The following is a 12,355-nucleotide window of genomic DNA, read 5'->3' on the forward strand; positions in this document are numbered from 1 at the left end:
CACAGAATAACCATCTTTTGCCCCTTTTAGCCCAGAAGACTAACATATATTTTACATTTCATCCCAAGTTATGATGATGGTTCATAACATCCCAACATGCTGTAAGAGAATAGCTAAAGGGACAAGCTCTTTTACTCTTGATACAAAGATTCACCAGAGGCAGCCATGGCCAAGAAACAAACCTATAAATGAAATTCAAAGGAAACAAGCAAATTTTTACTAGTTATATTTATAATTATGTGCCAATAGGGAAATCTAACACCATGCATTATAAAAACAGGAAAGGAGTTAGAACTCTTGACACATCCTGTTACCACTGCTCTTTGGGACAAATGTGGCTGAGGGCGAAACTGGAGCTACTCTTCACTTTAATGACTGCTATGACTTCACCTTCTCCCAGTATCTTTTTTGGCTGGTGATAGGATTTGAATCCAGGGAAATCACCACTGAGTTCTGCCCAGTTCATCACCAACACCTCAGCCCCCTTCTTGTAAGGCAGTGTTAGTTCTAGAACCCAGAAATCCAAACAAATGAAAACATCAACTCCTGAGCCTATAGCTCCACAAATATTCTATATGAAAATCAGTGCAGAGTTAACTGCATTATATTTATTCTTATACATAATATAACAAAAGGAATAAAACTAGAAAAAAGTACACATCTTCCTTAACACAGTGAGTGTCTACATTAAAATGGGAGGATTCTGATTCACTCTTTCAGAAAACCAACTTAAGATACAAATACTCCTAAGCAGAAGTCTTTTTTCTTTTTCTTTTTTCTTTTGGAGATAGGGTCTCACTATGTAGCCCTGGCTCTCCTGGAACTCACTATGTATATCAGGTTGACCTTGAACTCACAAAGATCTGCCTGCCTCTGCCATGTATCACTATGCCTGGCTCCTAAGCAGAAGTCTTAATGGCTACATTCGTTTTGCTAGTATAGATAACAGAATATAAAAGATGAAGGGAAAGAAAGGATTTTGTTGTTGTTGTTTGTTTTTTCGACACAGAGTTTCTCTGTGTAGCTTTTAGAGCCTATCCTGGAACTTGCTCTGTAGACCAGGCTGGTCTTGAACTCACAGAGATTCACCTGTCTCTGCCTCCTGAGTGCTGGGATTAAGGGTGTGCGCGCCACCACCGCCTGGTAAGAAAGGGTTTTTTAAGGTTTTCCTAAGTCATTAGTTGCTTGTCCTAAGTTACTGACAGAGATGCCCAGGACTCAAGGTTCCTCCTGATAACTGTTGTCAAAATTCTCTTCACCAGGCCACGTAAGATGAAGTTGCCTGCTCCTCACAGTGTGATGCTGTAGAGCACGGCAAACAGATATATGACTAAGCTAATGATAAAGATCTGGTTCTACTGCCAACCTTCTTAGACTAGAACGAAAATGTACTGAGGGATACAGATATCCAGAAGATAAATAAAGCACTCTCTGTACATACTGTTCTCATTTTAATATAAATTGGCTTCTCTAAAATCCTAACACTGGCAACACACCATAAGCAAACAATACTCATGACTATATAATCTCATCACATTGGTTCATGGAGAATCTGTTTTGTAAAATTCAGACTGCCATATTAATTTAGGTTTCATTTCTATCTAAAAGTTTTTCTTTCTGCTCTTACCATTATCTTCTACAATAAGTTATGAGTTCCCACTGGGGGTCCAAATCATATGACAACTAAGTCTTAACCCTATGTCTCTATTGTCTCAGAAGATGAGTAACTAGTGCTTACCCACTGAACAGTGGTCTATTAATGCATCATTACACCTTAGTCTTTTGGTTTCTGGTTAGTTTGTTTTTTTCCAGACAGGGTTTCTTTGTATAGCTTTGGCTGTCCTAGAACTAGCTCTGTAGACCAGGCCAGCCTCTGCCTCCTGAGTGCTGGGATTAAAGGTGTGTACCACTACTGCCTGGCTTTGTTTCTGTTTTTTGAGACAGGGTCTCATGTGTCCAGAGTTAGCTTCAAACTCTCTATGTAGCCAAGTATAACCCTGAACTCTAATCTTGCTGTCCCACCCCCAAGTGCTGGGATTGCAGGCGTGTACTATCATACCCAGCTTAAAGCAATGAGCTTTCTACTATCAAACCTAAAACTACTTCATGATGAAGAACAGATGTGGACAACAGAAACATCAGTAACCTATGCATCTCTGACAGAGGGTATATACACCAAGAGCAGGAGGCAATGACTCAGCTTGGGACTTCGAGGTCAAACAGTTTCATGTACTACAAAAATAGTGATGATGGTGACAACAGATAACTTTCTGAGATTCATGATTATAAACTCTACAAGTTACTTCTGGCAGAAGCTCCAGACCTGTAGATAGGTTCAGAAATGAGATACAGCAAGACAGCCATTGTTGACAAAGAGAGCTTGGCACTCCTGACTCTTATAGGACTAAGTCCGCTGCAGTCCTCTTATTTCTGAGGTGCCACCATGGATTCTTTAGGCTAACCTCAGGCTTTCTCTGCTCCTGTTCACTTTATCCCCGTATGTTTCACTAACCACATTTCTTCAGAGATGAAGCATCTAGACCACAGGACCACTTGCTGAACCCATTACATCAGAGTCTTAACTAATTACTGGGCAATTTAGGTCAAGCAGTTCTCCAGGTAGTCTTCAGAAGATGCTGTATAGTGTACTAAGTAGACTGTGCCCTACAGACAATGCCTGTGCTTAGTTTCTAGCCACACTGGCTTTCGTAGACCTCTAAGCACTGGAAGACTCAGAAGGACTGTTCATGAGATAAGTGGCTAAAGCAAGATTACCCAAAATTGCACAAAGAGGCGTTTAGAACAAGAGCTGGTCCCTTTTTGCCTTTCTCACAATAACCTCACCAACCTTCCTACTAAAATGAACCAAGGGGATCGGTCGTAAAATGGGTCATGCCCATCACTGAAGAGATCTGATCCCTCTTCCGTCCCTGCGTCAGAGCCGGTGTCATCCACGAATGCCTCATCATCAAAATCCTCCATGTCATCCTGCTGTTCGTCAGCCAGTTCAGTGATGTCGGAATCGGCCGTGGAAAAAGTGGGGGAGGGTGTGCGGTCGGCAAGGCGCTCATTCACACAGCCGTGGAAAATGGGGGAGCTAGACACCAGGTAAGACGCCAATTAACACAGGCAGGGAGAGAGGAATAGTTGGTTAAACAGGACGCTCAGGTGCCAACAGGACAGAATGCACTGACAGAATCAACATGGTAAAAGCAAATAGAAGAGCAAAAGGGAAAACCGAGCATAAACTGCATGGCTCAGGTAAAGGGAACAGGGCAGGTTGAAAAGATCTATCAGGACAGAGCCTCAGAATAAGAAAAGCAAAGAGCATCCATGAGTAGACCATCTCAGGTAAATATTAGATTACAAAATGTTGATGTTCTCCAGTTTACACAAAAGATCAGCATCTTGTCCTCCAAGAGCCACTCATAAAAAAAAAAAAAAAAAAAAAAGAGAGAGAGAGAAAGGGGGGGAGGGAATAATGAAGCTTTAAGTGAATTCTCTTGTCAGCTCAGAGCAGAAAACCAGATGGATGGAACCGTGTATACCAAAGCAGCACATGCTGGAGTGAGACATGTTTGTTTGCCAATGCACCTCTGCACAGCCTAGTCTACTGTCAGGAGTGGAGTGGAAAAGGTTGACTTTAATCAAATACTATACTTCAGGAACTCTGTTTGGTCAGTTCCTTTATATACCATCACGGGGCATTGAAGAGGAACTCAAACTCTGACACTAATAAGCTCAGGATTCACTGGGGCTGGAGAGCTGGCTCAGTGCTTAAGAGCACCAGCTGCTCGTGCAGAGGACCAGGATTTGGTTCCCAGCACTCACACGGTAGCTCACAACCATCTGTAAGTCCAGTTCCAGGGGATCCAATGCCCTCTTTTGTCCTGGATGGGCATCAGACATGCATATGGTACATAGGCATACATTTAGGCAAAATACCCACACACATGGAAATAAAATCTTTTTAAAAATTTTACAATTCCCTGCTTTTACATTTCTAAACCTCTTGCGAACTAAGCTCCAAACTCACCAAGGCACTTTTATTTTCATAAAATGTTGAGAGTGATGTACTCATAAAAGAAACTGAGGAGTCCTACCATGGTGTACAATTAACTTGCCCTGGGTAATGACTAAAGCAAGACAAACTTCTTAAAAAAAGAAAAGAAAAAGGACCAATCAGATTATGGAGTAACCACGGTCTTATAATATACACTGTGATTTCTATTTAAACTGTACAGGACTCATGTACGTTGTCTTTTTCTTCTCTGTCTACCCTGATCAACTATAAACCATTTTGTAAGTTGACAGTCCAAAATGACTGTCAAATACTTTGGCTAAAAGTCTGACAAAGCAATATGCATACTACGTGAAACTGAAGTAAACATATTAAATGATACAATGTTCTGAGTGAATAAGATTAGAGAGGCAGTGGTTTTTTTATTTGTTGTTTTTCTTCTAGTGCTGGGAATTGAACCTGGGATATCCTAGGTTGAGCTACAACACCCGTCTGAGAAGGAGCTTTTATGTAATCGTCGTCTCTCCCCCCCATATTCTCTACCAACATTTAAGAAAAATTAAAGTACTTGTTATTATTTTCGAAAGACAATGAAGTCATTACATACCTTCCCACAAGTTTGAACCAGTGGAACCGATCATAGAATGGATCACTGCCAGTCATGGTCGTTTCGCTTTCGTCTTGGGCACTGGAGGCCATCTCACCTGCCCTGTCGTACATCTCCCGCATTAAATCCAGTCTCTGCCTATTTAGCAAATACGGGGCACACTGAGTTAAGATCATGAGACTGCATTAAAACTTTGCTTTGGAAACTTCTTGCATGCAAGACATTTTTAAGAAGCCATTCCTATCATCTAATGCTATTAAAAACTGGCACTGCCAAAAGACCAGAAACCAAAACGTGCGACTAGAGAGAGATGTCACCAAAGTAAAAAAAATGGCCCATATAGTCATATCTTTTCAGAAGTGTGTGTGTGTGTGTGTGTATGTGTGTGTGTGTGTGTGTGTGTGTGAGAGAGAGAGAGAGAGAGAGAGAGAGAGAGAGAGAGAGAGAGAGAGAGAGAGAGATCTAATTTGACTAAACTTACAGTCATGGAAGAAATGCAGTTCAATGGTGTTTGACATCTCGAATTTAACTAGATAGTGGGAATTATTTTGTCATACTAGATGTAAAAGAAATGAGATGGCCACTCCCTTGTTTATTAAAAATTACCGGGGGCTAGAGAGACAGCCCAGGGGTTAAGAACATGTACTGTTCTATAAGAGAACTTGAGTTCGATTCCCAGCACCCACATCAGGCAGCTTACAACTGCTTGTAACTCCAGCTCCAGGGTATGGCCCTAACCTCAGGTACATGCACATATACAGACATATACACACAAATAAATAAATAAATAAATAAATAAATAAATAAATAAATAAATAAATAATAAAAATACTTTAAAAAAATTACCATGAGGCCCAGGACTAAAGTAAGAGGATCTAAGATAGAAATAAATTCAGAATTGGCTCATTTAAAATTTAAGAGGGCTTATGAAAGTAAATCTGAAAATCAACAAATGTCAAAGTTGCTTAAGAAATGAGTTTCACTGATTTGAGAAAAAAAATGGATGGATGATAATATTGGTGACTGATCACAGTACTTAGAAACCACAAAGGAGAAACTGACATCATCTTCAGAAAGAGGTGAGTATAAGGGAACACACTTAAGCAATTCACTTTTTTTCCCCTCAAGACAGAGTTTCTCTGTGCAGCCCTGGCTTTCATGGATCTTGCTCTGTACATCAGGCTGACCCTAAACTCAGAGATCCACCTGTCTCTGCCTCCTGAGTGCTGGGATTAAAGGCATGCAGTACCACACCTGGCTATTTTCTTTTAAAAAATAGTCTTTTAGGAATATTTTCCTACTTGAGTTTGTCCAAAGACCAATAATGTGTTGCTCCATTCTTCAGATCCTGGACTTCCACTGCCACCACTGTACGAGGGAAAGGTCTGTCCTCATGAGTTTTTTCCATCTCCGTGGGAAGTAATTCAGGAGGCAGAGGGGAGTAGAGTGTGTCAGTCAGCAGGACAAACTGAAACTGTACCTGGAGCGAGAGAATAAAGATGGACAAGTGTGCACATCACTATTCAGCAGGCATGATTCAGAGACAAGGCTCTATAGCATCACTAAGGGAAAGAGTCCAATATAGAGCATATATTTAATAAACAGCTGTGGCTAGCTGAAAACCTGGCCCTACATTTTAAACTCATGGAACAATCTTAATTTTAAACTAAGTTATTTACAAACTGTGTTTTCCTGGAGTGGTGATTTTCCTCCCACGAACTAAAACCTCAGTAAATATGTTTCAGTGGGAGAGTGAAGACTCCTGTGGAACATAACCAAGAGACAGAGGAGGACACAGTCATTTGTTAATGAGAGAGGATGCACATGTAGCTTTTTAAATGCGGAGGATAACTACTACTCTTAAAAGCATTTACTACAGAGTAAGTATTGTGACTGCATCATATCATTTACGTCTTGCTATGCTATCTTGTATTTTTACCAACAAATACTAGTTAAGCAACAGGTACGGCAATAAGAAAAGATGTAGTTCTTGACTGTAGTCCACTCCCTGAAGAGAACGGTTAATAAATAATTACAAAGTGTTTCTGAGATCATGGTGAAGATGACACCTACCCCAGTTCACAGATATAAAACACTCCCCTAGGAGAAGGAAATGAACTTTCCAGTGAGGTAGTCTGCATTTCTCACACTGTACAATACGGTCCCTAGCTGCTGAGTAGTGACACACACAGAAGAATCAAAGACTCCATGTGAAAATTTAACAACAGTGTTTAGGTGCTGGAGCTTCAGCTCAGGTAGAGTGCTTCTCAGGAGGCACAAGGCCTTGTGTTCAGTCACCAGCAGCAGTTTGGGTCATTCAGCGTGTCTGGGCACTGTTAGCAGACTTCTGTATGCATCCATTCTCTCTCCCACCTCCCCAGTGGCAGCTTCTGCTGCAACCCCAGTTTGTAGATGAGGCAATAGAGGTACGTAATTATTTGGTCAACTGCTGCTGGATTAAACTCTGGCTGTCTCAGCGCAGAGCACATACATTTGTCTGCCAATCCGTGCCTCTCAGGTCTCTCAGGAGAGGAGCAAATTGGTGACAAAGGGGCATAGAGGTCTCAGAGTTACAAGCTAAAGTTAGAGAACTGAAAGAAAACCAAGGGGCTGGAGAGATGGCTCAGAGGTTATGAGCACTGACTGCTCTTCCAGAAGACCCGGGTTCAATTCCCAACACCCACATGGTGGCTCACAACTGTCTCTAACTACATTTCCAGGGGACCTGACACCCTTACACAGGCATACACACAGGCAAATCACGAATGCACAATTAAAAAAAAGAAAACCAAGATTTTCTTCCCCCAGAAATCCAAAAGAAGCATTTATCTATTAATGGGTTTATCCAGTTTTTATTTAAAAACCTCAGATTTGTAAAATGAGCCAGAAAACTACTGTAATTTTTCATTACTACCTATGTTGTGCTGGCACATATACAGAATGAAGCTGTTTCATGGCACAGAACAGCTGAGTTCTCCCAAGTGAAAGGTTAATTTAAGGCTATTCATCTAATTGAAGTCGACCCACTCTGCCTCCAGATCCCCCTCCATACCTTCTTCTTCAGTTCCACACTGATGGCATTGGCTTCCTTCAGGTATACTGCATTGCCCCAGAGTAAGTCCCTTAATGAGGTAAACTGGTGAGACTTCCATTTCCGGAAGGCCCACTGGGCCAAGTCAAACTCATGCTGTGTCCAAGGAACTGAAAGAGCAGGGGAGCACATGTAACAGTGACTTCATAACCACGACAACCTTCATCCCTCCTGTACGGTGCATATACTTCAGAAAAACCGACAATCAGAAGAATACGGGTCTGGGTTGCTTGGTTTGTTTGAGACAGGGTCTCATGCAGCCCAGGCTGGCTTCAAATCTGCTATGTACTCAAGACGGGCCTTGAACTCTTCATCCTCCTGCTCAACTTTCCAAGTGCTGGGATCACACACATCTCTCTTATTAAAAGAACGGACTCTTTGTTATGTTTATTTATTGTAAACTTTCCACTGTAGTTATTTATTTATTGGAGGAGGGAGCATGTGCCACAGCTGCATGTAGAGGCTCAGATAAGAGGCATGTAAGAGTCGTCAGGCAGTGGCAGTGCACACCTTTATCTCAGCAATCCGAAGGCAGCAGCAGGTGGATCTGAGTTCGAGGGCAGCCAGGGCTACAAAGAGAAACCCTGTTTTGAAAACCAACCAAACAAAAACAACTTGTAAGAGTCAGCTTTTTGCTTTAACAATGTGGGTTCCAGAGATCAAACAGCATACCAGGCTTACCTGATGAGCGATCTTGTCAGCCCCCCTTTCCTTTTCCTTTTTTTAAAAAAGATAATTCTAATGTGTAGGTACAATTTTTTAAGTCCCTGGTCTTTCTTTACTATATTGTACACTTTCATAACTTGAAAATAACTAACAACAAAAGGCCCCAAATCAGCTAAGAAGTTCTGGAAAATTAAGATAGGCAAGCATGACTAGACAATACCATCAGCCATCTGACAGGAATAAGCCAGCCTTAGTGGCTCATGCCTATAATCCCAGCAAATCTGGGACGTGGTGGCAGGATTTTAGTTCAAGGCCAGTCTACAACAGTGTCAGGCCAGTCAATGTCACATGGCTACCTGGCAAGATTTTGTCATAATGAAACCAATCTACCAGCAATGGCTTTGGGTACACCAATTACGTTCCAAGATCCTCAGCAAGGAATCTCTGATGGGAACTAGAAAATTGAACAAACTATGGAAGCAATGATTAAGCTCTATATTTACATGAGACTGACCCAGGAAGGTCAAGCATGCGATGTTGAGAGTCGGTCTATGTGAAGTTCCCAAAAGATTATATGCAGACGGTCCTAGAAACCTTCGAAGTTGTAGGAACACTGTCAGTCCTCCGCTACCCTACAGAATGCAGCCTAGTGTGGCAGCACTGGGCATCTTGTAGCAGGCTCAGTACAAGGTCAACACAGAGAAGGCAAATCTGAGGAACCCAGCTTTAGGGCAGGCTAAAGGACTGACTTGATAATACTGGTTAAAAAAGACAAAAGGCAAAGTTTCAGGCCCTAGCTCTCACCTTCCTCCTCCTCCTCTTCTTCAGTTGTTTCTGCAGCCAGAGAACGAGTCTCAACCTGTTTCTGCAAGGCCTGCAATTTACTCTCGTAGTCCTGAGTGAAAAGAAAGGAGATCAATGTAGAGAAGGGAGGAAATAAGAAGGAAAGGAAAAAATGGAAGGAACCAACAGCAAAGGACAAACACACAAAGGGGGTGGGGGCAGTATCTTAAACACCAAGAGTTCCACAGAAAGAAGAATAAAGTCACCAGTACCTCCTGAGGTCCCAATCTTCTAACTATTCAAATAGGAAGATAATTAAGACTATAGATTTTGAAGCTCCTTGTGGCTGAAAATTAAAAGCCCACAGTACTACTGAACTGAAACAGTTGTTATTCAAGAGAAATTTTATTTTAAATATATACTAGCATATGAATTAAAATGAGTACAACACAAATCAGATTTATCTCCTATTTCTCCACCTATTACATGTATTCTCTTTTCTCATTTAAGGATTTATTATCATTTTTTAAATTATGTGTCTATGTGTGGGGTTGTGCATGTGTGAATGCAGGAGCCTGAAAGAGTCAGAATAGGGTGTTGGATCCCAAGGCGCCAGAGTTACAGGACGCTGTGAGCAGTCACTTGGTGTGGGTGCTGGGAACTGAGCTCACGTCCTTTTCAAGAGCAGTACATGCTCTTAACTGCTGAGGTATCTCTACAGCCCTGCTCCATGTATTTTCAGTACAAGTAGTATTATCTCAAAGGGGCCAATGTTTATTGAATGATGGGGAAAAACATTCCTGTTCTTTTTTTAAACTAAGATTTATTATTATTAATTATTAAACGGGGGTGGGTGGGTGGGGCTGAGTTTTGGTTCTAACAACTGGTCAGATTAGTCTTATAACTTCAGAAAGCTAAGTCTTTCCTAAATAATAATTTCCTCATCTTTAAAAATCTTAGTATCTCTCTCTCTCTCTCTCTTTCTCTCTCTCTCTCTCTCTCTCTATATATATATATATATATATATATATATATATATATAGATATATAGATATAGATATAGATATAGCTGGGCAGTGGTGGCGCACGCCTTTAATCCCAGTACTTGGGAGGCAGAGGTAGGCGGATCTCTGTGAGTTCGATGCCAGCCTGGGCTACACAGTGAGTTCCAGGAAAGGCGCCAAAGCTACACAGAGAAACCCTGTCTCAAAAAAACAAAAAACAAAAAATAACAAAAAAAAAACAAACACCAAAAAAACAAATTTTAGTATATGATCTTACTAAACAGATGGAGAAGTATCAACAGAAAAAACATTCAAAAGGCCTCTTAAATGGAATTATACTAATCAAATGGCACTCCTTGGTTAGTATGTATGCACATCCATGTTTCTGTGTGTGCGTTCAGGTGTGCACATATATGTAGAAGTTAAAGGTACCTTCTTTATTGCTTTCCCCATTTTTTTAAATTTTAAAATTTTATTAATTCATTTGTTTCTCTCTTTCTTCCTTCCTTCCTTTCTTTCTTTTTTGAAAAGATTTATTATGTATACAGTATTCTGTCTGCATGAATGCCTGCAGGCCAGAAGAGGGCACCAGATTTCATTATGGATGGTTGTGAGCCACCATGTAGTTGCTGGGTACTGAACTCAGGACCTCAGGAAGAACAACCAGTGCTCTTTACCACTGAGCCATCTCTCCAGCCCTATTTACTTATTTCTTATAGTGTGTGTGTGAGTGTGGGCACATACATGTGCTGCAGTGAGATGGTGAAATGATAGTGTTTAGGAGTTGGTCCTCTCCTTTTACCATGTGGGTTCCTTAGATGGAACTCAGTCAGCAGGCTTGGCATTTGGCATTAGCTGCCTCTACCTGCTGAGCCATCTTAACAGCCCATAAGAAAAAGATTTTTAACAAGTCATAACCAATTCAATGTATAAATGTTGACTAAATCTCAGATTAAAACACATGTCTTTCTTTCTTTCCTTCTTTCTCTCTCTCTCTCTCTCTCTCTCTCTCTCTCTCTCTCTCTCTCTGTCTCTCTCTCTCTCTTTCTTTCTTTCCTTTTTTTGGTTTTTCAAGACAGGGTTTCTCTGTGTAGCCCAGGCTGTCCTGGAATTTGTTTTATACACTAGACTGGCCTCGAACTCACAGAGATCTGCCTGCCTCTGCCTCCCAAGTGCTGGGATTAAAGGTGTGCACCACCACCACCACCACCACCACCACCACCACCACCTATCTATAACACATATTCTTCTAAAATTTGTATTTTTAAGATAAATAAGAAGAGATTATTTGTTTATTTTTTGTCTGTTTTTCGAGTCTGGGTTTCTCTATATAACAGCACTGGCTGTCCCAGCACTTATATCAGGTGGCTCAAAACCACCTTGTAACTCCAGCTCCAGGAGATTCAATGCCTTCTGGCCTTAGCAGGCATCAAGGTGCACATAAACTAATGAAGGCACATCGCATACACATAAATAAAAAATGAATAAATCTTAAAAAACAAAGTTCATTGTACCGTTCTTCAGCTTCTCTGTAGTCTTGAAATGTGCCTTGGGTAGCCATTAAGTATTTTCCCCTTACAACCTGCTTATAATATGGGATTCTTCCAACAAAAAAGAAATGCCTGTTGTTTCATCTAAAAATCACCAGGTAGAAAAACCATCAACATTTCATCGTGGGGAATTCTTTTAAAGATTTATTTATTATGTATACAGTGGTCTGCCTGCATGTATGCCTGTAGGCCAGAAGAGGGCGCCAGATCTCATTACAGATGGTTGTGAGCCATGTGGTTGCTGGGAATGAACTCAGGACCTCTTGAAAAGTAGCCAGCAGCCAGTGTGCTCTTTACCACTGTGCCATCTCTCCAGCCCCCATCCTGGGGAATTCTTAAAGAATAAGTCTATTAGTTGGTCAAACTACCAACCAGGACAAAGTCTAGATTCTGCCAGCTAAGGTGTGAGGATGGCTTTCTCTAGAAGCTCTTGCCAGGCTTCAGTGGGAATAAAAGATCTCTCATCACTCTCAGGATGGAGGGAAAAAACTAACCTCCAACTAAATTTTGATCAGAATTTGGTAGTTCAAATAGCAGAACCACTTTTTAAATTGAGCCCTTTCCCAAACCTGGCTGTTTATGAGCTCCCAAGGATATTAGTGTATTACAAGGTATGTGTGTGTGTACTTACAC

The 12,355-nt window shown here is 41.1% G+C and overlaps 1 protein-coding gene across 10 annotated transcripts in view; it reads right to left on the reverse strand.

Moving 5' to 3' along the window:
• The window catches only part of Kif1b (kinesin family member 1B), a 140,726-nt gene that overhangs the window by 46,095 nt on the left and 82,276 nt on the right, over positions 1-12,355 (reverse strand). For 7 of the 10 annotated variants that reach the window (XM_028893595.2, XM_028893592.2, XM_028893590.2 and 4 more), the window contains 5 exons: positions 9,190-9,280; positions 7,681-7,829; positions 5,930-6,108; positions 4,629-4,766; positions 2,849-3,097 (listed from right to left, as the gene is read on the reverse strand). In XM_028893595.2, the coding sequence (XP_028749428.1) occupies positions 2,849-3,097; positions 4,629-4,766; positions 5,930-6,108; positions 7,681-7,829; positions 9,190-9,280 (806 nt within the window). The remainder of the gene's footprint in view (positions 1-2,848; positions 3,098-4,628; positions 4,767-5,929; positions 6,109-7,680; positions 7,830-9,189; positions 9,281-12,355) is intronic. The other 3 variants (XM_028893597.2, XM_037203190.1, XM_028893596.2) reach the window with 1 other exon arrangement.

The sequence above is a fragment of the Peromyscus leucopus genome, chromosome 2 (assembly GCF_004664715.2).
Source record: "Peromyscus leucopus breed LL Stock chromosome 2, UCI_PerLeu_2.1, whole genome shotgun sequence".
NCBI lineage: Eukaryota > Metazoa > Chordata > Mammalia > Rodentia > Cricetidae > Peromyscus > Peromyscus leucopus.